The 27115-nt window shown below is 38.9% G+C and overlaps 1 protein-coding gene across 2 annotated transcripts; it reads right to left on the bottom strand.

Moving 5' to 3' along the window:
- Positions 1-471: 471 nt before the first annotated feature.
- Positions 472-24290, bottom strand: csf1rb (colony stimulating factor 1 receptor, b). 2 transcript variants are annotated; one of them, XM_067491989.1, is made up of 22 exons: positions 24059-24290; positions 11539-11814; positions 10993-11298; positions 10756-10892; positions 10511-10673; positions 9881-10268; positions 9602-9717; positions 9382-9490; positions 7343-7506; positions 7104-7225; positions 5461-5587; positions 5019-5123; positions 4806-4916; positions 4236-4395; positions 3002-3075; positions 2829-2917; positions 2626-2748; positions 2215-2326; positions 1892-1991; positions 1695-1821; positions 1518-1593; positions 472-1433 (listed from the first exon to the last, which is right to left on the bottom strand). In XM_067491989.1, the coding sequence occupies exons 1-22, from the start codon at positions 24111-24113 to the stop codon at positions 1363-1365; spliced, it is 3111 nt and encodes a 1036-aa protein (XP_067348090.1). In that variant the 5' UTR covers positions 24114-24290; the 3' UTR covers positions 472-1362. The 2 variants fall into 2 exon arrangements, with proteins under 2 accessions (XP_067348090.1, XP_067348091.1); XM_067491990.1 differs by having other exon boundaries at positions 7104-7222.
- Positions 24291-27115: the final 2825 nt, after the last annotated feature.

The following is a 27115-nucleotide window of genomic DNA, read 5'->3' as shown; positions in this document are numbered from 1 at the left end:
CAGATCCTTTGCCTCCAGTCTTTGGAAAACTCTGAGAATCCCAGAACAACAGGAAGTCAGACCACGCTGCACAAACCACAAGTGTTGTTGGTCAAATGAATCTAAAAATGGCTGACAAAATTTACCATAAATGCCTGAAGAAAAATGAAATTGTTTCCTTTTAAAACTGTATGTGTAGACCACTGTTCTATGAAAACAAGATGTCTGATTTAAATTAATAAATTCTCTCCTAATAGTTCCTCAGAGTGCCATGAAAATTTAAACCCCACCCAGAGCAGGGGTGTAAAATTTAACTTTATAAATAATTGTCTTCTAAATCTTTACTGATAAATTTAATCTTGTAGCATTGACTGGATATGAATAGTAACTGTGGTAGAAAATATTAAATATATATTATATATAAATATATAATATATATAAAATATAATATTTGATTTAAAAAATATTTGATTTAAAAAACAATAATAAGAGTTTAGTTCAAGTCAATCAACTTTATTTATATCACACTTTATACAGCACTGATGTGACAGTGGAGAGGGAAAAGCAGACAACAGAAGCAGTCAGGATGGGCAGCCTTCTTCCTGGAGCTGTTGATGATGTTTATAAAATGACAGATAAACAGAGGTTCAGCTGATGGTTATTGATCTGCCATGATAGAGCATGAGAAGTGAGCAGCCTGATCATCACACTTGTACCACAGACAAATGTCCAACATTTACAGATATTCCTGCTTTAAACAAATACTCTTATTGACGCTGATTGAAACTCATCCACTGCAGTACTTTAATTACATATTAACAGTTGTTTTGTTGCTGCATTTGTTTCTAGATGGTTAAAAATACCAGATAACTGATCTGTTCTTAACATAGTGGGTCTTCAGAGAAGCTGTTTTGTGCGTCTTAGGGAACAGATATATATCCTTCTTTTAATCAGATCTCTCCACAGGGTGGAGGGTTTCCTACACTCTGTACTGCACCTTAATGTCTTCTACATATACACAGATGGAGAGGTTGCTCCACCAATGCCTTCTGTGCAGTGTAACACCATGTTAACACACAGATTGAGAAAGCTGAGACAGTGGCCGCTAAATGTCTGGTGATGCAACAGAATAATGTTGGTTCCAGTGGAGTTGGAAGCAAAGTCACGTGATAAAAGAAAATCAGAATTCTCTACAAAACGTTTTTAATGAGTTACTGGGAAGGAGAAACTTAACGTATGACACATAGGTCATAAAACAACTGTGAGAGAACCAAAACTTTGTCTGCTCCACCTTATAAAGAACAAATGTACATGAACTTTTTCATTTTCACTCATTCAAAAATTAGAACAGAGAATCAACCGAAACTAAACTGAGCTGCATGGTCAGGAGAGCTGGTAAATGTTCTTCATCATCCACTCTCTCTCCTCCTCATCATCATCATCGTCACGGTGCTCTAAGAGGACGGAAGCAGGAATTACAGTCAGGTTTACAGGTAAACTATCTCCTAGCAATAGCTGATAACCTATGGATTAATTACCATCCTCTCCTCCTTGTTTACGTGTCTCCTCGTCCTCTTCTTCTTCTCTGCACTCGTCAATATTCCTGTACATCGACTGAGGAGAAAAGAAGAATGAGAAGAAAAACAGCTGTTAAAACCTACCAGTTACAATTGGGAGTACAGAAACCTGCTATCATCTGATTGGTCCTGACTCACTTGGTTGCTGTGATGTGGCAACTTATCATTACCAGAGGGGAGGAGTCTGTTGATGAGCTGACCAATCATCTTGAATGTTGGTCTGTCGTTGGGCTCCAGACTCCAGCAGAGGGTCATAAGCTGATACCTAAAAGGACAGGGGTGTTAGATTCAAAATAACTGTGCTAACAGTAAAAGGATTCTGATGGCCTGCTCACATCTCTGCTGGAGCGAAGTCTGGCTTAGACATGTGGTGGCCATCTTTGATCATCTTGTAGAAGTTGGTATCCACGGCAGTGTTGGGGTATGGACTCTTACCTACACAGGTAAACACACATCAACTAAGAGTTCCAGAATGCACTTCTGTCAGAAACATTCGATCAGCGTTTTAGGTAACAGCCACTGAGGCTAATTTGTACTGTAGTCGGTTGAGAGAAAAAACCTGAAAGATTTACGACCCGATGAACAGGACACAAAGGTTCACAATCAATTATTAATTAGAGCTGTAATCTGATAGGCTGTTAAGTTTTGCCATGTTTACCCAGAGAGAAAATTTCCCACAGTAAAACTCCATAAGACCAGACATCGCTCTGCACTGTGTAAACACACTCAAAGATGCTCTCTGGAGCCATCCACTTCACAGGGAGACGGGCCTGTCAAAATAAAACACACAGGAAGCTTCAAAATAAAATGCACTGAGTCCACCTGGATCCATCTAGTTGGTGTCTGTAGCTATGGAAACTACTACCAGAGAAAAATGCAAAACCTAGAAAACATTTTGATGGGTGTGGATGTCAGATTCATAGATTTGTTTTCTAAATGTGTCTCTGACATGCTTTGTCTGCAGGTGCAGATTTCTGATGGAAACCTTGTGAACCTGCAGATGTAGGTAGATCTATTACAGTTGTTACAGATTCTAGCAGGTGAAGATGTGTAGAACTAAAACACTGACGTTTCCCTGCACTATGTAGCTGTCGTCGTTGCGGATGTCTCGAGCCAATCCAAAGTCACAGATCTTTGCAACATGACGATCGGTCAGCAGCACATTCCTTGCTGCCACATCTCTGTGGATGCACTGATGTGAGAGAAAGATAGGTGAAGGACAAAAAACTGTACATTGTATGAACACTGCTCAGTGTGAATGTGTTTTCTTACATTCTTGCTGGACAGGAAGTCCAGACCCTGAGCCACATCATAGGAAAACCTCATGAGTTCACTGACAGACAAACTGTCTGTTTGCACACCTGAGAGACACACAGTTAGATCTGTCTGACCTCAAAAAGACCTAAACTACGGGTAATTCTAAATTGGATCAGGTGAGTCATTACCCCGGTGTGTTTGTCCAGGACTCAGAACTGGCTGCATCTCCTGATACTCTGAGCAGCATGAGATCCCGCTGTCACTGTAACAGACGTGATTATAAATTACTAATCTTCTGATATCTAACTCAAAAAGCACATGAAAGGGTGCCAAGAGAGGAGCTGGGGTATTGTATGAGGAAGTCTGGAGCGGCAAAGAAGTATGTTAGAGTGGTGCAGGACATGTATGAGAGCTGTAAGACCATGGTGAGGTGTGCTGTAGGTGTGACAGAGGAGTTCAAGGTGGAGGTGGGTCTGCATCAAGGATCAGCTCTGAGACCTTTCTTGTTTGCTCTGGTGATGGACAGGCTGACAGATGAGGTTAGATAAGAATCTCCATGGAATATGATGTTTGCAGAAGACACTGTGATTTGTAGTTAGAGATGGGAGCAGGTGGAGGAAAATCTAGAGAGGTTGGAGCTGCCAGGCAGGAGGTCTAAAGGAAGAACTAAGAAGAGATTTATGGATGTAGTGAGAGAGGACATAAAGTTAGTTGGTGTGAGAGAAGAGGATGCAGAGGATAGGGTTAGATGGAGGCACATGATTCACTGTGGCAAGCCCTGACAGTTAATAGGCGAAAGGAGAAGAATAAGAGACCTGATGTCCAACAACTGATAGTGAAACAAGAATAGTTAATCGTTATGTCTCAACTACCTGTTGTTGCTGCTTGGGCCAAGTGAAATTACTTTCCTATTATTTTCAGGAGCAGATGAGTTTGTAGCATAAACTTATAGATCAATGCATTTACCACTTTTAATACAATGGATCAAAGGTTTAACATGATTTTAATGGTCTAACTAATAAATGGCTTTCTGAAAATATCACTAAAATAAGTGACTGGACTAGTGATGATAATGGGGTTCCTCAAAGATCTATTCTTGGCCCCCTTTTTGTCTTGTTTCTTTAATGTTCTTATTGGTTCTAATACTCCTCTGTTTTTTTATGTAAACCTTTATCCACACTACCTTCAATTACAATCTGAATTTAATTTAGAATTTTTTAGTTGCAATCAAACTTTTTCCATTGTTAATCCATCCAATTTTATGATATTTACTCTCTTTAACTTAAACAAATCAAAAATGTAAACACTGCATGTATCTGACCTGCATTTTAAATGGTATTTATATCACAAAACTCATAAAGATCCTTTAATGTATGAGCTTGAAACTTGGATCCATTAGTAAAGCCTGAAAATAATTTGCACCTCCTGAGCCTGGCGTGCTGAGCAGAAATGTTCTTATAGAATGCCTCCTCCTCAACTTCATTCACACTCAAAATGGATGCCATGAAGTCCTGGGCATGGGACCGCAGAAAGTTGAGCAGGTCGCCATGGCAACAGTATTCCGTAATCATCAGCATTGGGCCTGGAGGGTTTAGAGGTCAACGGCTACAGGTTAGAGAGTGTTGAAGTTTGTTGTTCACAAAACAAAAATGTGAAAACTTTCTTTCTTTTCCTCTAACTGTAGTATATTATGATGATTTATACAAAATGTACTGTAAATGTGTATAGTGTGGAAACTAGACAGAGCTACAGCTAAATTTAGTTTTAACAATGTGTTTCAATTCTTTCATGTCTCCCAACTCTAAGCTCATTAATTTTCCTCAAAAATGAACTGTGAACTGAATGTACAGTTTCATATAACCAAACACTCAGTAAAGTCCTAAACAGATGCTCACTGTGGTTTTGCTTGCTGAAACAGGAGAAAATGTGGAGGAAAAGTTAATTTATGTTTTATTCTTCACAATGATGTTTACCAATGAAAACCATCCCTACCTCCTTGAGTGCAGGCCCCCAGCAAGTTCACAATGTTGTCATGGTAACCAAGATGGCTAAGGATCTTCAATTCCGACATTAGAGCTTCCCGTTCTTCTGAGTGAGCGCTCGCTGCGAAGCATTACACCAGATTATCACAATGGTAACATGTCATACATGTTATAATAATTATCATTTCTATCATGATAATGATTATCAGGTTTGTGGACTCACGTTTTAGCATTTTCACTGCAACTCTGGTGAAATTGTTGTCAGTTCCTAGACCGTATGCTGTTGCCTCAACAACCTTCCCGAACGCTCCCGAGCCCAAAACTGCACCTGGTATCAAGACAGGTCAAAGATCAAGCACTAAACCCAAGAACACAGACTTCAAATACCTGCTTGTAGCATTTTAAGGGTCAGAATGTTCTGAGAAGAAAGTTATTATATTAGACTTTATTCTCAAAGTATCCGGGGTGTTTCTCGCAATATTCCAACTTTATTCCTAAAACACCAACCTTATAGTTTGAATATTCTAACTCTGATCTTGTTAATTTATATTTTTAAAATGTTTTGTGACATTAAAATGTCATTGTATGATCGAGAAGATGAGAATGGCAATTTTAATTTGAACAACATCACTGTAAGTGATTGTTTTGGGGTGGTGTCTTAGTACCGAGTCGAAGTTTGTCTCGGGGGAACTCCCACTTATGATTGTATGGCAGCTGGGTAGGGTCAAGAAAGGTATAGTTGTTTCCATCAGTGGTGTCTATGATCTTCCAGCGGATCTCATATTTGGGTTTCTGAGAGGAGAAGGGCAGAATCATGATAAAAATAAATAAAAAATTTGTAATAAAGATAACTGACTGACAGAATAGATTTAACATGTCACAGACAACATAGAGGGTGACCATTTCCTTTATTTTTCATCTCTTCATAAGTGTATGTATTAAACATAAACACTCATTCACGATAAAAAGTTAAAAAAGTTGTTTAAAAGGCTCTGCCTCCCCTTCCATTGTCAGGAACTCTGGGAACCACAAGTAGGCCTGCACTCTGAGAGCAAAGTGATCTATTGGGATGAAATAAGGATCCAGATATGATGGAGGTTCATGGTTAAAGGCTTTGTATGTAGGAGGAGGGTTTTAAATTCTGACACTAAGAGAACATAATTGGTGACTTCCACCAGTGATGTTTCTGTACTGTGATGAACTCTAAATCCTGACTGGAAATCGTATTACTGCAGTTATTCCTGCATGGATGGTGACATAATTACTTGGCAACTGTTTTCAAAGAGTTTAGAAATTAAGGAGATTGGATATTGATCTGTAGCTAAAAGTCCAGGACTGAGATAAGGTTTTTTTAATAGCGTTTAAATTACAATTACTTATAGTTAATAGAGATTTATCAATCAGTTCTGATGTCGATGTTTCTATTCAGCTAAACTATCTTGTAAGAAGTCAGAATGGAGTCTAAGAGACATGACAATGGTTTAGATGAAGAAGTTGAAGTTATCTCTGTGAAAAATATGGGTAAGAAGCAGTCTAAGAGAGATTGTGGTCTAAATGATGAATCTGAGCACTGTTGTAGATGAGGATCGACTTGTGATAATCATGGCGAGGATCTGGTGAATTCTTTGTCTAATAGCTAGTCTTTCCTGCTCAGAGTTAAGGGAATACTCTTAGTCTCTTAGTCAGCCTGGCTACAGTTCTGAAAAGAAGCCGGGGGTTGTTCTTATTGTCCCCTGAATTATATGGTGTTCTGGGTTTATGGAGAACCTTTTTATACATTATTAACCTTTTTTTCCAGGCTAAATGGGATTTTTACAAATTTGTAATTTCTAAAGTTTTGACACCAGCTTTAAGCTGCAGCTTTGTTAAATGTACCATGGACCTAACCTCCTCTGATTTACTGCCTGCTTTTCTAGACTCATTCATTTACATTTTGTACTGCAATCTGTGGCCAAAAACTGATCCATATTCAATACTTATGGTACATATTTGAACAATTACAATTCAACACAGAAAACTGATCTTACAGCCATGAAAATTGCTGTTTGATTTTTTGATTGTTTTCTATTTTTCTTTGCATGTTACCTTTAATAACTAGACACAACAATAGAACTCATAACTTTCAAAGCATCAGTGATTAGCACAATACTACTAGTTTCACTGTAATTTTCTTGCTCATTGTTCATTGTATAAAGACCCAACAGGAACAGCAGCTACTCAGGATATAAATGCTGTGTACGCATTACACACTTGTCCCTGTAAATTAAACTAATCATTAAAATAAATAAATGATGGTCAGTGAACAAACCTGTCTCCACTTGTAAGAGACGACCAAAAGGAGCAGAAGGAGGATGGCTGCAGAACTCAGAGAACCAAGCAGAGCTGGACTGAACAATGTTGAAGGATTTCGAACAGAATGTACAACTGCTGCTAGAGGGGGGAAAAGTACACAAACTCAGAACTCAAGTAAGTGTACAAGAACTTGAGTGAAGGTGTTTAGTTACTGTGCACCAATAAACACTAACTTGTTTATACTCTGACACTTACACTTGAAGAGGCTCAGAGCATGTGACTTCCCGATTGTATTGTAAGCGACACACTCAACAGTGACATCATCTCCAGGTGAGAAAGGCAGGTGTATCCTCACCTCATTTTCTTCCTCTGAGGTCTCATTGGCTGGTGCCACCTCATAGGTGGTCACATCTGCACACCTGCAGAGGATGTTAGGGTGTTTTTATCCTTCTTCTTTTTAAAATCAAATTTCATCAAATTTTTTTCTTCATATGTCTTATTCAGTTTCATTCTTTTTAAGTTTAGACCTTTCTGATTTCACTTATGTACATTCCTTATTGTAATATAGCTTTTACTAGTTTTGAAAATAAAAAAACGGATGGAGAAGTACAGAGAGGGTCATAGGGAGTAGCATTGTGTCTTTGTAGATTTAGAGAAATTTAGAGTGTCAGAGAAGTATGTTATAGTTGTGCAGGAAATGTATGAGACCTGTAAGACCGTGGTGAGGTGTGCTGTAGGTGGGACAGAGGAGTACAAGGTGGAGGTGGGTCTGCATCAAGGATCTGCTCTGAGCCCCTTCTTGTTTGCTCTGGTGATGGACAGGCTGACAGATGAGGTTAGACGGGAATCTCCATGGATTATGATGTTTGCAGATGACATTGTGATTTGTAGTGAGAGCAGGGAGCAGCTGGAGGAAAATCTAGAGAGATGGAGGTCTGGTCTGGAAATCAGAGCAATGAAGCTTAGCCCCAGCAAGACAGAATACATGTGTGTCAATGAGAGAGACCCACGTTGAACGGTGAGGTTACAGGGAGCAGAGGTGAAGAACGTGCAGGACTTTAAGTACTTAGGGTCAATGGTTCAGAGCAACGGAGAGTGTGGAAAAGAGGTGAAGAGGCGAGTGCAAGCAGGTTTGAACGGGTGGAGAAAAGCGTCAGGTGTGTTGTGTGATAAAAGGGTACCAGCGAGAATGAAAGGGAAGGTGTTCAAGACGGTTGTGAGACCAGTGATGTTGTTCGGCTTAGAGACAGTGGCACTGAAGAAAAAACAGGAGGCAGAGCTGGAGGTAGCACAGCTTAAGATGTTGAAGTTCTCTTTGGGAGTGACTAGGATGGACAGGTTCAGGTCATCAGAGGACAGCTCATGGTAGATGTTTTGGAGATAAAGTCAGAGAGGCCAGATTGAGGTGGTTTGGACATGTTCAGAGGAGAGACTGTGATTATATAGAAGGGTGCTGAGGTTAGAGCTGCCAGGCAGGAGGTCTAGAGGAAGAACTAAGAGGAGATTTACGGAGGTAGTGAGAGAGGACATGAAATTAGTTGGTGTGAGAGAAGAGGAGGCAGAGGACAGGGTTAGATGGAGGCACATGATTCGCTGTGGCAAGCCCTGACAGGCATTAGCCAAAAGGAGAAGAAGAAGAGACCAGATGTCCAACAACTGATAAAATAAAAAAAAAACGAACAATATAATTACTATATGCACTTTTCTTTGTCTATTTCATTTGAATATGTATTTGTTATTTTCCAAGTTCAGTGAATCTAGACAGATTTAAAAGACAAAGAAAATTATGTAAGTGCTTTTTACTTTTTACCTTTATTTAGTAATTATGAATACTACTGTACTAATTAATTTGGACTTTTCTGCATGGATTCTTTCTCTTTATTCTTTGGATTAGTACCTAATTTTAGATTGTCAGCTTGTTGTTGACCTCTGCTGGTTTGCACCTCCCCTCTTGTTCTCCTAATCTTATATGTGTATATAGAGATTGACCAGTCTGTCTGCTTTGTTCTGTTGTCTGACTTTGGGTCTGAATCTGCCCAAGTGTCTTACCTTCTTCACAACAAAACAACAGGATATTTCTCATCCCGTTTCTATTGCTGTTCTCTGTACCTGTTAAAGGCCTTGTTGTAGTTGTAGTTTTGGTTCCCGTTTTGTGTAAATATCACATACCTACTGCTTTGACAAATCTTTCTTTGACTCTGATCAGAAAGTATAGTTGTGACCAAGGTTAGATGTGTGGATGTAATTTTCCTGCAGCCAATAGGTGATGAGAGTTTGAGTCTGTTAGTACATACGTGTCTTGAACCCCAGGACAGGTGGACCAGAAAATTGTGGGCGATGGATATCCAGAGCTGGTGCAGGTCAGAGTGTCATTCTTCATGGTGATGACAGCACTGGGAGAACCTGAAGGTACATGGTTTATCTTACACATTTAAGTCAGAAGATGAACTGAACTGAAAGTCTAATCAGAAGAAATAAAAATGAAAGTGATCGGGATGAAAAAGAGCTTCCTACGGTATATTCGGAGGTCGATGTTCTGCGAGCCACTGAAGAACAAGTTTGAGTAATTAAATGAATATTGACCCCGATCCTCCCAACGAACCCTCCGCAGCAGCAGGCTTGTACATGACCTGCAACATGAAAATCAACAGTACAGTACCGCTGTAACAAATACTGACTCCTAAACTGTCTGAAACATGAAAAATAACACCTTAGAGAAGCCTAACATCAACAAGGCTATCTTAACATCTCACACTGACTAGATTGTTAGCCTGTAGCAATTGGCATACAAACCTGTAGCCATTAGCAGTATAGTGTTCCTGGGACACCGTGTTGTTGTCATTGTTGACATGCGGAGGTGTCACCCAGCTCTGGTCACTGATTGGAGGATATGCCTCGATTATAAATGACAGTTTCACATCTCGGCCTTCATTCACCTCCACTCTGGTGCTACCGCTAATGTTAGCTCTGCTAGCTCGATTCACATCCATTCTAGTGGTGCTATTATTAGAAACCCTGTTTACTTCCACCAAGCCACTGCTAGAGTTAGCATCTAGCTCCTCTTGTACCTGCAGAGGCAGGCTGCTTACAACAGGAAACAGTTCTTCTTTGACCTCTGTGGTGGTGGGTTTAACATTAGCATGTTTCATCAGCTGCAGATAGATTCTCATGTAGGGACCATCTGAATAGGAAAAAGAAAAATTAGTAAATATCACTGTACAATCAGTTTGATTAAAAACTGGTGTTATTCTTTGGGGTTTCACATTTCAGTTTCTGCCCTAAATCATTCAAGGGAATATTTATCAAACATTTGTTTCAGTTTTTCAGTACTGTTTGGTATTATAGATTACCAACTGTTCAGTTGAAACAAATTATTGTCTTGTTCTGTGTATTTAGTGTTGTGTTTTTGCATGATCGTTTTACCAAGAACTCTGAGCTGTGTTGTTGCTGTGGCGACTCCAGCCTCGTTCTCAGCTGTACACATGTAGCGTCCGCTGTATTTCAGATTTACGGCAGAAACAGTCAGAGTGCTCTTGATGTACAGCACATTGTTTCTATAGAGACGGTTGGTGGTGACATTCAGATTCTGAAAGAAGCCAACAGCCTTTGAAAGTCAGCACAGATTTTTTTTTCAGAGTGAGACCCACAGGTGACCTCTGACCCCTCACCTGTATGTTTGGGTGTGTCCAGGAGAGTCTGTAGAAATGGGAGGGGTTGCTCGCCAGACAGGTGACTTCAAACTTTTCTCCTTCCAGACGGACAAAATTATCCTGACTGACAGACAGTGATGGAGGTTTACGCAGGCCTGCAAACAGGTAGACAGACAGATGATCAGATCGAAAAATCTACAGACAGAAGATCAGACAGGTGATCAGACAGGTGATCAGACACACAGGTGTACTCACTGGGGATCACCAGCAGGTTGATAGGTTGGGACCTGAACTGTCTTCCATCCTTCCAACCTGAGCAGACATACTGTCCATTGAAGGACCTCTGCAGGTCCCGGATCAGGACTCCTCTTCGAGGATCAAAAGTCACGTTCATGCCTGGGGGCAGGCCCTGCCCCCTTTGTCCAGTGCTGCTCTCTGACTGGAAGGTGAGGTCTTTTACAGATGGGTCGGTCAGTAGACAGCTGAACAGGAAGTCCTGACCTTCTTTGACTGAAGGGACACTGCGCGGAAGGACAAACACGCTGGATGGGTCGGTTGGGTCTGAGAGAGGGGATAATGGTAATGACAACACTCTGTGTTGATAATGGGAGACTGAAGGTCAATTTTAGAACACAGTACAGAGTATATGTAATCTGTTTACTGTGGGAAGTTAAAAAACAACAACAGGTGAGTTATGAAAATTTTCAGCTAGAAAAAAGAAACAGAAAAAACAAAGATTTGAAAGCTAGAATTATTACACCTGGACTTGCAGATTCCAGAGCGTGGACATTTGGGTCTTACCCTTGACATAGAGGTGGATCCAAGTGTCTAGGTGTCCCAGGCTTTTGTTGGTGTACCCACAGCGGTATGTCCCTGTGTTTCTGGGGTTTGAGTTCCTGACCTCTATTGGATTCGGCAGTTTTTTTTTATACAGTAGAACAAATGCATTGGTGGACCAGTGGATTGAACCATTGCCATTGCAACAAAGGGAAAAGGTGGAGCCAGCAGTCAGAACTACCTCAGATTGGTTTGACAGGAAGGAAGAGTTCAGATGGATTGATGTAGGACCAGGAGGACCTAAAACCAGGAAACAGCAAACAAAACACCCTTAATGACCTCAGTACTATTTCAGAAAGAAACCACCTAAATTATTCATTAAAACTGACCTTCAGTAGCAGGACCAGTGTCATCATGTAGTAAATTAAAATAAAAACTTGGAAGTAAAACTGTGTAAGTAAGCAAATCTGTTGTTAGAGCTGTTTTATTCTATGTAATTGTAATGAAATCAGAACTACAGATGCTCAAACAATAACACCACGGTACTCAGTACAATGTAAGACACAGAAACACTGGGAGGATGATAAACGTGACTTTATTTAACATGAGAGAAAAGGAAGCCAGCAGAAACGACAAATAACAAAAAAGTGATTTTCTATTGGAAGAGTTAAAAATCAGTCTCCTGGTAACTCCTGTTTTTTACATACTTTGATTATTTGATTAAATTGATTATTTTGTTCTGTTATTATAGTATCAATTGTCTGATTCAAAATCCAAACAAATACTGTTGGTATGTTTGAAATCTATTATCAAACTGATACAGGAAATCATTCTCACTGATTCACAAAAACAGTTATGTTAGTGTTTAACTGGTTAATATTTGACAGTTGGTGTTAAATGTAAACTATATTGGCTAGTTGACTACATATTTCTCTGTCATTAAGACTGAACATCTCATTGGCTGGTATTGGCAGGCTTTTTGGTTATGTCCTGCAGGTTGGTGGCGATGCGGGAAGTCTGCAGCAATAAGGCCTGATGGTTTTCAACCAGCAGACTCTGGTGACGAGCCATGTTCTGCAGATCCTGGATCTGCTGGGAACCCTGAGGATAAATATTAGATCAGTTAAACTGAGTCCGACTGGGCTGCATCATGTCACCAGTATAACACAGGATGATCAATTTATGTTTGCTTACAGGCTTTTCTTTAGCTTAGACCAGAATCAAACTGAAGAGTCTGGACTGCTTGTGGTCAACTCAATATGAACATCCTGACATAATCCCTTGATTCGAGAAAACGGCTTGGCTCCTTAGAAACATAACATCTAAACTTTATTAAAATGTATCTAAGCTAACGAAAACTAACACAAAGCGAGCTAAAACAGGTCAAAATATAAAATTTATCTCAACTGAAACTCGAGCAAATCTAAACTAAATCAGATTTCAATTTTATCTATACTAAATATCAGATTAACTAAACAAACCTGAACCTCAGCTAAACAAAACTGCACATAAACTAAATTGCAGATAAATTGAAGTAAACTTTAAATTAAACCGACTAAGCAGCAGACAAACTAACCTTAAATTTGTAAATTAAAACATGGATAAACCAACTAAACCAAACCTCAGATAACCCTGACCTGGACCCACCTGAGTTTCCAGCATACCAAGAACTTGAACCACTTGGGCCTGGTTTTTGGCAACTTCTTTCTGGACCTGGAGCAGTTGTGTCAGCAGATCCAGGACTTTAGTTCTCCATAGTACATCCTGCTTCTGACCCTGGACCAGGTCCAACAGCCTGGGGGTGGAACTTATGGTATCAGTATCTGATTGGTATGGAGATTGAGCAGCGCCCATTGTCATGGCAGCAGGTGGGTATTCATGGTGATTACCTGCAGTGAAGATGGCTGAAGTCAAAACTTCAGTTTTACAATTACAGTTTGTCATTTAGCAGATGCTTTAATCCAAAGCAACTTACAACTAAGCAGCAGACACTAAGGACAGCAGACACTAGGGACAACTGGGTGGTTCAGTATCTTGCCCGGGCACACTTCAATTTGTAGCCAGGAGGACTGGGAATCAACCCACTGACCCTCTGGTTCATGACACTTACAGGATTCACATTCCTGTGATTTTTCATAATAAAAGTCCCATTGTAACAAGAGTTTTGTGTTTGGTTTAATTGACAGTTGTTTCAGCAAATAGCCGGGATAATACACTACAGTTGTGTTTCTTGTTTTTGTGTTGTCATGTTAACAGGATTACTCTTTGCATACTGACGCTTATTTACTGAAAAATGTATTTAAAAAAGTATTTACTACTAATACTAAATGAGACACAGATAAAGCACTGGACAGAGTAGAATAAAATGACTCTTCTGTCATTTTTTTTGTAGTACCTGTTAACTCATGCCTGCTCCTTATCCATAAATATAGTTGCCCCATGGGACAAAGCACAAAAGTAATAACAGAAAGATTACAGAAACACAGTGCTATACAGACGTGAAGAAAAAAAAGAACCTTTAAATATTCTTTATTCTTTTTCCTTTTCGCAAGTGCTTTTTTGTTATCTGCTGCATTTCTGCATTGCAGTGCATTACTTAATATTTGTTCTTTTGTACCAATGGTGGCATGTCCAATTGTCCACAGTGACTACAGACCAGTGCAGATGGTGTCTCACATTATCAAGGCTTTTGCGAAACTGCATTTATACATTTCCTGTACTCAGCAAAGAAGAATCTAAATTCACAACCATGTTGTGTATGTACCATCGAAAGGTACACAAACTTAGGTTGAGGTCCAATAACTTGCCCTTAGATGGTATATCAGTGAAGAGCTGTTTCAATCAATACAAAGTACAAATCATAGATTTATATTATTCATAAAACTAAGCGACTCAGACAACATCAGTTTGAAACTAGATTCATGAAGTTCCTTAAAAGTTGGATCTGACCATAAACAGGTAACCTTGGATTTTCTAATGTCTCTACCACAATGAAGAGTTTTTTGATGCTGCAAGTAACAAAACCATGTTTTCTTTAATGTGGTTGTGTCACCTGACCTTAGTGCTCTGGTATTGAAATTGAGAACTTTCAATGCATCAAATTAGCAATTGACTGAAATTTGGTTAAAGGCACAACTGCTTAGTATCTTAACTCAATATCACTTGCCTGTTGGATGTGTTTCAGTCCTACAAATTACTAAAGTCACATCAGACATTCACAGATGGTTAAAAACAGAATAAACTGCACTCTGCTGAATGTTTAGAGCAAGTCCTTGATCATGATCAGTTACATGGACAACACTAAGTGAAGACACGACTGCAGAAAGATAGTTTAAAGTCTGTATTTTGCATTAATTAAGATGCAAAGGATGATATCTGTGTGTCCTTTAGACCAGTGGTCCCCAACCCCCGGCTGCAGACCACTACCGGTCCGTGGATCAATTGGTACCGGGCCGCACAATAAATAGTTAAATATTTCCGTTTTATGTATTATCTGAGTCTGAACAATATTTTATTTTGAAAAACTTTTTATTTTGAGAAATTACCAGATTCTCTCAGTTACGTCTTGTACGCCAACTTTGAACCCACTACCGAGCAAAATGCGTAAGAACCAGAAAAACAGCCCTCCACTGAAGACATTTGCCGTGAACTTCTAGGACAGGCTGCTATTAAAAAGATCGCACAAATAGCCGAAGACATTGAGACATTGTCTTCAAGTTGGCAGATAAAGTAGCTGCATTTAAAGCCAAATTGGATTTGTGGGGACGGCACGTGAACAGAGGCATATTGGACATGTTTCAAACATTAACGGTGATTTTGGGTGCTAATAAGCCTGAACCTTCATTCCCCCAGCTGGTGCACGATCACCTGTGTCTGTGTGTCCAAGCGCTACTTCCCAACCACAAAAGACCCACGAACTGGCAAGGAATGGTTCCGCGATCCATTTGTCAACAAACCAGGTGAATCTAGCATGTCTGTGCAAGAAGAAGATCAGCTGCTGGAGATCGCAAATGACGGCGGCCTTAAAAGGATGTTTGAGACAGCAACTCTGCCGGTGTTCTGGATTAAAGTCTTGGTAGAATACCCTGTGATCGCCACCACAGCACTGAAAACCCTGTTCCCATTTCCGACATCCTATCTGTGTGAAGTGAGGTTTTCTGCAGTGACAGCAACCAAAACAAAACAACGGAGTAGACATAAAAAACGCAATTCGGGTGTCAGTGTCTCCTATCACTCCCATCACTCCCAGACCATCTCATTGCAAAGAAACCAACTCAGGGCTCCTATTGATTTGTCGTTATCGTGAGTTAAAATTTTCACGAAAATAAATGTTTTTTATATTCGTTTTTGTGGTGTATCTGTATCTTATTTTGAAGGGATGTTTAAACGTTATCATAGCGACCAGAGTCAGAGAGCGTTAGGGCAGTGGTCGAGAGGAGAGGAGTAGAGCTTGTGAGTATTAGCGGGCACACTAATAAAAACATGCAGAAGCCTTATGTGACGGTTCACCCTCCCCCCCGGGGCGCAGTAAAATTGTCAAGCGTTGACCGGTCCACGGTGATAAAAAGGTTGGGGACCACTGCTTTAGACATTAACTTGTAGTTTATTTCTTTAACCTGAAAAGAGCTGCAGCACATTTGTTTTAGAGTACAGAGTACAGTAGAGTACAGAAACGGCACTCCTGACTGTTGTGGAATATCAAGCCACAGGTCAGTCGTCTGTCTTAATTCTACTTGAGCTATCGTCAGCCTTTGACACTGTGAACCATAAGATCCTCTTGTCCACACTCTCTGACTTAGGCATCTCTGGATCAATCCTAGACTGGCTTTGTTCTTACCTATCGGGACGAACCTTCAAGGTATTCTGGCGGGGGCATCTTTCTCACTCTCGTAGCCTCTCTACCGGTGATCCCCAGGGCTCCCCAGGGCTACCGGTGTTCTTGGTCCTCTTCTTTTTTTTATCTATATTTCATCCCTAGGTGCCATCATTCTCTCACATGGTCTTTCCTATCACTGATACGCTGATGACACACAGCGCTTCCTGTCCTTTCCACTCCACTGTCTCATCACGGATCTCTGCCTGTCTCTCAGACATCTCAGCCGGGATGCGTTGGAGACATCTTTAACTCAACCTCTCCAAGACCAAAGTCCTTGTCTTCCCAGCCAGACCTTCGACACAACACAACATCAGCATCAACATTGGATCTACAGTGATTGTCCCCACTAAATTGGCCAAAAATCTGGCAGTGGTCATTGACGACCAACTGATCTTTAAGGACCACATCTCGTCAGTCTCTAGGGCATGCAGATTCGGTCTCTAGAACATCAGGAAGATCAGACCCTACATCACGGAATATACAACCCAACTCATTGTACAGGCGCTGGTCATATCTCGTCTCGATTATTGAAACGCTTTCTTGAACCATGTCACACCACTCTTTAGATCTCTACACTGGCTTGCTGTAGCTGCTCGCATCAGGTTCAAAGCTCTGTCTCTTGCTCACAGGGTGGTTAACTCGACAGCTCCCGCTTACTTCAACTCAATCATTCAGGTCTACAATCCCTTCCGCCCGCTGCGGTCTGCCAACGAATGATGTCTGGTGGTCCCAGCACCGCACAGAAGACACCAAGCAAAACCTTTTAGCGCAATGATCCCACGATGGTGGAATGAGCTACCAAACTCTGCACGCTCAGCAAACTCACTCCCAATATTCAAAAAACTGCTGAAAACAGAACTCTTCCACATCTTCCTATGCAATTAAAAAGAAAAAAATTCCTTTCTACTCTTTCTCGCACTTGCATCTCGTTAACTGTGAACACATTTCTGATAAGACTTTGCCTTGATGTTTTTTCTTTGTCTTAGATTTTTGCTTGCCTTGTACCTCACTTGTAAGTCGCTTTGGATTAAAGTGTCTGCTAAATGACTAAATGTAAATGTAAATGTAAATGTAACTCAGCTGAAGTGTGGATTATGTGATGGTCTGGTCATCAACAATTACACAACAACTGCTCTTTACAGAGACTGATTCTGCAATCTGAACCGAGCATTGTGTCATATGTTTAGCTGTTGCTAATAAACTGACTAAGTGTGGTCAGACTGTCCAATAATTGGCACTGATCAATAACCAGTTTAAGAGATTTGGTGTGGGGCTTCATGTGACAGTTGAAAATTCATTTCACTGAGTTTCACAATCAATGCGTTTCTGTTCCGACACAAAACAGGAAGTGAAACCAGTATGTGTGTTGTAGTGTGACTGTGTGTGGTCAGCAGTTGTGCAGCATCCATCTGCTGCTGCTGGAAGAAACACAAAGTTCATCCTGTTCATATTCTGAACAGACTTTTGGGTACACCCCTCCCCCCCCCACATACACGTACACATAAACACACTAAACCACACACACGACACACACACACAGACACACACATCCCACAGTGGAACAAGAGCCACAGATTGAAAGAGAATCTTTGTGGTCGTTTGTGTTTCTGTGTTTGTTCTGTTTCTTTGTGGTAGTTTTGTGTTTCTGTGAAGGAGACGACAGGAACCCTCCGGAACACCAGATAACATCACGGAGCACAGACAACAGCCTGGAAGTGGTCATGGACTTGCAGAAGCACTCAGCCCTACAGTCCACACTGCTCATCAACAAACTCCTGTAGAATTGTAGCAGTTCACTAACTGATATGAGAAACTAATTTAACAACAATCATCCAGCGACCTCATCGCAGGATGTTCTCCACAATACAAATGTCAGCCCTGAATTCAAACCTTATCCATCACTGTGTGGGACCTGCATCCTCCACTCACACAAACACAGGCTGGACCCTGAACATGTAATATATGCAAAGCACATTTCTCTGTGTGTTGTGTGTATGCATAGTCAACTCTGTTTGTCTATAATGAGGTATAAAACAAAGGGAAAGATGTATGAATTTGTGGAGATGTTTGTTTTCCCAGGTGTCAGGTCTAGACTCTGGCCTGGGTCTAAGATTTCTATAGTTGTTCTGAGTTCTCAGTTTACAACAATGTCTTCTTGGCATTAGTTGGACAAACAAAGTGATCCTGCAGATCAAGTTGGTGGTGAATTTCTCTATGATTGCTGCCCAGAGGGAGGAAACTGGTTCATACGCCCAAGTGGCTGAAAGTAATCGGCAGTTCTATCAGGTTCATTATGACCTGGTTTTCTTGTGAGGTGGATATGAAATAATTTTTTCGTTAATGTACAGAAATGATGTCCACTCTCTTCATGTAACCTTAAAAAGGATCATTGTTCTTTTGGGAGGTCCGATGACGGCCAAGTTTTAGCTTTCTCACAAAGGGCCTGACAATGTCCTGACACTTAAAGTAATCCATCTTGTCTTCCCCATGTTACAGGTTTTACAGTGCCAGAGGAAGGAAAGCAGCCCCAGAGCATCACCGTGTCACCAGAACACAATCCCAAATGTCTATGGTTTATTTATTTGATTATGAATGTATTAGAGCCGTCTTTTGTTGAAAACCTTTAGCATTTAGTTTGTGTCTTTGTGTCTGTTGGCACCAAATCTTGCTGCAGGTTTTTCGCACTTGTGACTAGTGACTAGAGAGTTAACAGTACTGATAGATTCCTTTTTCTGCCACATCCAGGTCGTGTACCCACTGTTCATTTGACTCTGGACTTTGCATCCTACAGTTTCTCTAGAAACATATAGCAAAGGGATCAAAAGCTGAAGTTGGACAAAAAGCTCTAAAAAAATACTTTAGAATGAAGTGCATTTCTTCCTGAGTCAAGCTGGGAAACTGTGGGGTGTGTGTGTATGACTATTTTAACACGTTCATCATGAAGACGTTGTGTAATTTTGTAAATTCTGTCAGTAAATCAGAGTTCAGTGTTTGACAGCTGGATACGCATACTGGGTTTAATGGTTTACTAATGAATTCAACAGGATTAATCAATAATGGGTTTTTATTGGGTCAGTTATTGCTGATTATTGGGTTATTACACAGGGTTAATTATGGGTCAACTATGGGCTATTGGTGAATTTTAATTGATTCATAATGGCTTATTGATGAGTTATTATACATGGATAATTGAATTAAAAAAGATGTAGTATGTATCCAGAATCTCATGAGAAGAGTGGTTAAATGCAGCATTCTGTTCTGATCAGAAATATGTCCTATGTCACTCTCCACACATTTTATAAGAAGATTTTTTTCTGATTGTGTTTAGAAGCTTGGTTTAGTTTAGAAAGACAGTAGTTCTGGTTTCTTTACCACATCCAAAGCAGCAGTGATCCTGAACCTTAAGACAGCACAGACGATGTGAACTCTGGTCTCTGGGCTCAGACGTAGAAAAGTGAGTAGATTCACCACCAATCTTGTCCTGTTTTATGAAGTTCAGCTGTAGAAATTGGCCTCATTTCCACAGCCACAGCTCAACCATGAACCTTTAGATTTTGTTGAATTTCTACATGAATTTGACTTGAAATTATCAGATTTTCATACAAGTCCTTATAAATGATAAAATGTTAAACATATTTTCTGTGAAGATTGATCATGTTTCAAGTTTATTTATGCAGAAATGGATATTATTGTAAAGTAACGTAAAGGGTTCAGTTCGATTAAAGGTTGGATCATATTTCATTCTTCCTGTTGTGTTTGTAACCAATTCAAAGAATCCGATTTATTAAATAGTAAAGTTTATCACTTATTAAGATTACGTCTCTGTGATTTGGTGCTGAGACGAAATCATATTTAAACATTTAACTTATGTTATAAGAAGGTTCCTTACAAATAAACTCTTAAGAAACGATTGATTTACAATAAAAAACATGTAAGAGACAGAAAATCTCATCAGTTATTTTAACTTTTCAGGGTGCAGAAGTTAATTTCAGTCACTCAGACAGAAACCGAAGAATCAGAAGGTTATTAATTAATAATTGGTTTGGTATTGATTGTGTTTGAGGTTTTTCCAGCAACAGCTCAGAGGTTTTGTTTAGGAGAAAGTCCTACAGTTGGGAGGTTTCAGTGTTTGGGGGGGATGGGTCAGTGTGATGAAACCTAAGAGTCAGGAAACACATTTTCTACCAGAGACTGAACACACACACCACACAGTGGGTGTATGTGTGTGTGTGTGGGGGGGGGGGGAGGGGGGATTATTTTCCCACTTCCTCATCTGACTTCTTCTTCTGTGGGAGTGCTGGAGGAACTGGTTACCACGGTGACCTGTTTGCATGTAATCAACCAATTTGTAGTAGGTGTTGTAGTGTTTGTATAACAATCTTTCAGATTCTGTAGAAACTTTAAAAATGAGACAAATGAACAAATCTGGACCAGACTTATATAACACTTTCATAATGCAGTACTAATAATTCAGGCCATTTTGCAGCATGTACTTACTACTGCACTGTGAGTAAATAACAGTAAAATATAGCATATATTAAAACTCAGCATTTTAAATGCTGAGTTTATGTACTTGTCCCACCTCTGATTAGACCATGTTCAGAAGATTTTAACATTATATACGACACATTAAGTAAATTTGCTTTTAGAAAGTTTAAATATAAATATTTAATGACCTACTGAAGTTGTCTTCAACTGAATTTCGTTTCTTTACTGTATTTGTACAACCATAATGTGATGAGCATACCCAATCTAACAGAGATCTGAATAAGGTAATAAAGTCATAAACAAATCAAAGTTCACTCGATCTCACTGGTGTAAATAAGTTTGACTGTGATGCTTTGTGAGTATAAGGAATCAGGAAACCATGAAAACATAACACACAGTTAACACACACACACAAACACTACACTATAGCTGTTACACACTGGGGGATCAAGTTGTAACACTTCCATAAAAATATGTTACTGCAGAAGTTTTTTTATTGTTACTACTCCAGAAAAACCTCTTTATTCCATGATCGTGTAGAGTAAAAATATGAAACATAACAGAAAACTTTGACTCGAACCCTGTGATTAGTGGATAACCCACTCTACCTGCTAAACCATGAGGAACCTTTACAAACAGAGAAATCACAGTTCTATAGTCAACATTTCAGGCAATATTAATCCTAACTAGGCTTAGACTTCTCCTCTGCTGTGTCCTCTTCTTTGACCTTTATTTCTTTGTGCATTCATTGTTCCAAAACCACTGAACTGACCAATGTTTCTCTGTTCTGACCTTCTTACTCAGTGTCTCAACACAAAATTAGCAGTAGTAAATTGCATTTATAGCAGTTTTTATATTTGTAATTTCTAGGCAGGTTCTAAGATTTGATAAAGCGGATACAAAGAAATTTTCAGGACCTAGGATGTCAAAGTACATATCTCCTTTAGGCAACATTATTAGGGAAATACCTTAAATTTCCATTTCTATGCAGATGACACTCTTATCTAAGAAACCAGACAAAACAAATCAATTAGTCCAACTTCAAGCATGCCTAAAAGACATAAAGGCCTGGACCTTCGCTCAGACTGAAGAAACTACTTGGATGAGTAGTGACATTTCCAACCAAGAGAAAATAAGTGCTCCTGACATGACTCAGCTTCCAGGTAACCAAATCTGGATGATTACAATTAGTCATTTAGCAGACACTTTTATCCAAAGCAACTTACAACTACGTAGCAGGCACTAGGAACAACTAAGGAGTTCGTTGTCTTGCCCAGTGACATTTCAAAATCGAACCACTAACCCTGTGGTTTGTAGATGAGTGTTCTATTAATTGATCTACAACCATTGAGACCCTTCACTGCACAGAGTTAATGACTCTAAAAATCCTGCCTCTCTCTGTGTCAGACATATTCTATAATAATAGGTTATAAGTAATTCTCTAGTATTGCGATGTCCGAATAACTCAGTGACTAAAAGTCTCAGATTAATCCAATATGCTGCATCAACAGTAGAAATCTTATTTCTCCTTCATTAGCTTCTCTCCATTAGTTTCCTATAAAATCTAGAACAGAAATTAAAACCTACTCCTCTGAGGTTTGAGGGAGACTATAGCTACTCACAGAGGATTTGTTGGGTTTTCTCTACGTATCTGTAAAGTGTTGACTTTATTGTGTGAATACGTGCTGTTTAAATAAAGTTAAATTGAAATTGTTAATTCCAATAAATCTGCACTTTTACTTTAGTTCATTTTTTGTATTTCTAGTCAAACATTTCTCACAGCTTTAATGTTTGTTCAGACAGTTTTATCTTTTCTGATACACATGTATAAAATCACAGAGCAGCAAACTAAAGACATTTGACTCTGAGGATCCTGTGAACTGTGTGGGAAACAGTTCTCAGCAGGAAAACTTATCTGTGAATTCTTTTATAATAAAGCCATCTGATCAAATAACTCATCAGACCATTCATCAGAAACTGACATTGTATCTAAATCTGTCATATTGTGACATCTCAAGAACCTTATTGTTTTTAAGTGATTTTTTTTTTCTGCAGGAACATTCAAAAAAGACTAAAATAACCTCCAGCTTCCCCCATGCAGGATCCCCAGACTAATGGGGTCTCCTTCTGCTGATTTTGAGTTGTTTGCTCTGTGTTGGTGGTTGTGTGTCTTTTCAGGTGTTTTGTGTCTGGTGTTAGTTGCTTTGCATCATTTCTGAATTATCTTTTATTTCATTGGGGTTTTTGTGTTTGTCCATTTGGTTATTTTATGATGTTACATCATGTTGTGGTCACAATGTGGTAAATGCAGAAGACAGACATGGATTATAAACACAAACATTCCACAGTAAAATAGTAGAGGAACGTGAAGAGAAGTGCACGTCTGTAAAATGTGTAAAACTCTGTAACTCTGTTAGATGTTACCTGCAGGTAAAATTTAAGTATTTATAAAAGTAGTCAGTATTAGTACTTTTTCCTCAGACTCAGTGTTTTACTTTGGTAAACTTGTTTTGCTCTTCAATTCATTTAGGTTTTAGACACTAGACGATAGTTCACACAGAGAAAACTTCAGAACAAACACGAGTTTGTTCAGGAAAAGTTTAATCCACACACATTCAGACAAAATATTAACAATAATAATTTTTTTTTCTTCATTAATTTTTATTAATACACTTCAATAGAGATATTTTAAATTCAGTTATTTTAATCTGAGTGTCTCATTAATAACATGTAAATAACACTAATAATTAATAATTTTGAATTATTATTACTTTTATTATGATTAGATTTTATATTGATATTTAGCATTTAGCTGTTTGATTAAATGTTTCTGATGGTTTGTAATTACTCAACATTTAAAACTTTGTTTGCATCTCATGACCACATGTGAGCAGTTATTTACATTTTAATTTATTATCAAAGCAAAAATCAGAAACTACAGTTTTAATTTTTTGTTTCATATATTTGTTTATTTTCTTTCACACATGAATAAACATAATTTATCAATTAATGTGGCTTTGACACCTGATTATTTCACAGATGATGAAAATCCAAAACAGTTTAAGTTTTAAGTTGTTCCTGTTTATATTGATGTGATTAGATCTTAATGAAGAAAAAACACCTGATAACTAACGACTAATAAAAGATGAATTAAAGGTGATTTAGAAGTGGTTTTCTGACCGTGAGCAGAGCAGGAGCTGAGGGCGATCGACAGCAGCAAAGAAGGGACCAACATCCTTCTCTTTCTCTCTTTCTCTCTCTTTGTTGTTGTTCAGACTGAGGTCAAACTGAATCTGACAAAAACTTCCTCCCAGACCCCAAACAGACGCCAACCTCCACCCACAGCCTGCACCTCCTCATCCGTCAGTCTTACAGGAACTGAGGAGGTGTCCGTCCATGTTCACACTGACAAAACAAATGGCTACACAATAAAGAATTACAATCTAAAGAGACGTTGGAGAAATAAGTTGTGGACCTCTAGTGTGCAAACGTATCTTTACAGGGAGGTGTAAACACTCAGTATGATCTACACTGGCCCTGAATCACTGATACTCACTCCAAGCCTACAGGAGCTACTTGTTTTCCAACATCCCTGCACAACTCCACTGCTTATTACCTGGTTCAGGTGTGACCAGCTTTTAGGACCTGAACAGTTGTACTGTGGCAGTTTGTTGTAAGATAGATTTTATTTAACTATTTTCATTTTTCTGTTTAAAGTAAAAGGTTTCAATATTGCAGAGCTGTGAAACAACAGCCGACTTTCACTTATTTTCTAAAATGATCAACTGATTGTTCAGTGAGTTAAATTACCTCAAAGTACCAAACTTATGCAAACTTATCATTAACAAATAATTTAATAGATTAATCTGTTTTATTATATTGTCAGTTCAGGTGTAGGCAGCTGATTGATTTCGGGAATTTCGGTAATTGTTTTTCCTCAGAAATAGGATTTTAGATTGAGGATTTTGTCCCCTAAAAGTACAGTTTCTGTGGGAATCACTGACTGTTGAGCTTAAGATGAGCTCAATTGCTGCAGCTTAAAATGCCCTGATGTGGTTTGAAGAAGCATGCAAATAGTTTGAATCATTGAGAGCAAGAAAAAAACTTCAGTCTGAAAAGATTTTTGATCAGATCTGACAAATGCATTAGATTTTCAAAACTGTTCAACACTTTTCATTTATTTGAAAGGGTAATAACTATGTCACATTTATATATAAAGAATGTAAAACAGTTGAATGAAAAAGTGGAAGCAATAAAAGCCAATTGGCCTATTTCATAAAACATCAGTTAGCACATTGCATTTTGGGAGAGACAGGGGCAAAGTAATTAGTAAAAACATCAAAATTCAATGAAAAGTAAAGAACCAGAGCAGCAGTAAAAGAAACAAATCTGTCAAAAAGAACATTAACATTTTAAGATAAGAGATTTAACCAGCTGTGTTCTGCAGTGACATGACAGAATGAGGTAATGATGATGGAAAGACGGATGTTCCCAAAGAACTGAACCATGACTTCAAATTTGACACGTGCAAAATTGACACAGTGAAATCTGGTGAATGTAAACCTTACTTTATTTCATATTTCTAGTCGGAAACATTGTGGCGGCCGGCTGATATAAAATCACCTGTATACACAGAGGGACAAAGCAAATGCTGCAGACATAAAAACCAAGATTAAAAACTCCTTGAAACAGCACAGTTTAAGAGGGTAGAGGTTAACAGTTCACAATAACGTGACTACACTAATCAAATCAAATCAAAGTTTATATAGCACTTTCCAACAAACAACAGTTTTATCAAAGTGCTTTACAGTAAAAAAAATAAGAGATTTAAAAAGTAGAACCACAGATAAATACTTGAAGGTAAAATGATAAAAAAATAATTGAGCTACCCAGTCTAAATAAAAAACATACCATTAAAATACTGTAAGACAGAAAATAGGACACAAACCAATCTTAAATAAAATAAAATTTCATAAAATTGAAATGAGTTATTGTGTAGCTATACACAGACATTCTCAGGTGCCGCTGGCCTTCATACAAGTTACTCGTACATTTTTTCTTTAATAACCTCCTCCTTCAGACCAGTTTCTGTGTGTCCTTCATCTCAAAGCTTCGTTCTCATTCATTTCTGTGGGGACAAGCACATTTATCATAACTTGTTCAATTTCCAGTTTCCCACTCATGATTCTACCAGACATGTCTTTTCCTGTCCATATCATAGTAGAACAGTTTGAACTGTCCAATATTCCTTTACACACAGTGTCTGTACTCCCTCCCTTTAGCCATCATGGGGCCAACACTCAACTCCACATAACAACAATACATTTTTTGAATGGAGCACTTTTACTCTTAATACTAAAACATTTAACTGAAGAACCATTTCGTGCTGGACTTTTCTGGTCACAACATTTGCACAGTGTGCTGTTTCCCTCTCATGCCAGGCTTCGTGTACAAACTGTTGTGGAGCTTTTGACCATGTCACATGATCCTCTTCAGCCATTACATCAAACTTTACAGCAGTGAGGGAGCTGCTCATGTTTTGTCAGATAATATGCTCATGAATAAAGTTTGAAATCTGTGAAGAGAAAAAATGAGGACCTTGTGTGCAGTGAGTCACCCATTCGTGTGGAAACAGATTCTGATGGAAGAAGAAACATTTTCTGACATTCAGCACATTTGTGAACTTCCCTCTGTCTCACATCATGAAAGGGTGGGGGAGCAGCAAGAACACCTGAAGGAAACATCACCTACAAACCTATTGAAGATAAGTGGACACAGTGTTGGTTGTCCTGTGTGTAGAAGAGTTCTCTAATTATTTCACAATTTTACATCTGATAATAACTCATTTTATTTATAGAGCACTTTACATTTGTTGACAAATCTCAGTGCTACACAAGCAGATTAAAAGCAAGAATAAAACATTTAAAGCATAGAAACATCTAAAACATAAAATGACAGCATAATAACAAAAAAGTGATGACCAATTTAAAATGCTTTTCTGAACAGAAAAGTCTTTGACCGTTTTTTTGAAACAGTCCACAGTCTGTGGTGCCCTCAGCTACTCAGGCAGAGCTTTCTAGAGCTGTGGAGCAGCTGCTGAGAAAAATGTGTGTTATTGTAGTTTGTGATGTGAGGAGATCTTTAAGATATTGTGGGGCATTTCCATGGATGTACTGGTGGGTAAGTAGAAAGAGTTTGAATTCAATGTGAAGGTGGATAGGGAGCTAGTGAAGTGTC

Source organism: Channa argus, chromosome 22, assembly GCF_033026475.1.
Source record: "Channa argus isolate prfri chromosome 22, Channa argus male v1.0, whole genome shotgun sequence".
In the NCBI taxonomy this organism is placed as follows: domain Eukaryota; kingdom Metazoa; phylum Chordata; class Actinopteri; order Anabantiformes; family Channidae; genus Channa; species Channa argus.
This window is presented reverse-complemented; position numbering and strand designations above follow the sequence as displayed.

What these genes read in the sequence shown, in the direction of transcription:
- csf1rb (XM_067491989.1), bottom strand. Translation starts at nt 24,113, where the DNA reads ATGTTGGTCCCTTCTTTGCTGCTGTCGATCGCCCTCAGCTCCTGCTCT. An exon ending in TATACTGCTAATGGCTACAG is followed by an intron (nt 9,718 to 9,880) that starts GTTTGTATGCCA and finishes TTCATGTTGCAG; the next exon opens with GTCATGTACAAGCCTGCTGC. An exon ending in TGCAGTGAAAATGCTAAAAC is followed by an intron (nt 4,917 to 5,018) that starts GTGAGTCCACAA and finishes AATGCTTCGCAG; the next exon opens with CGAGCGCTCACTCAGAAGAA.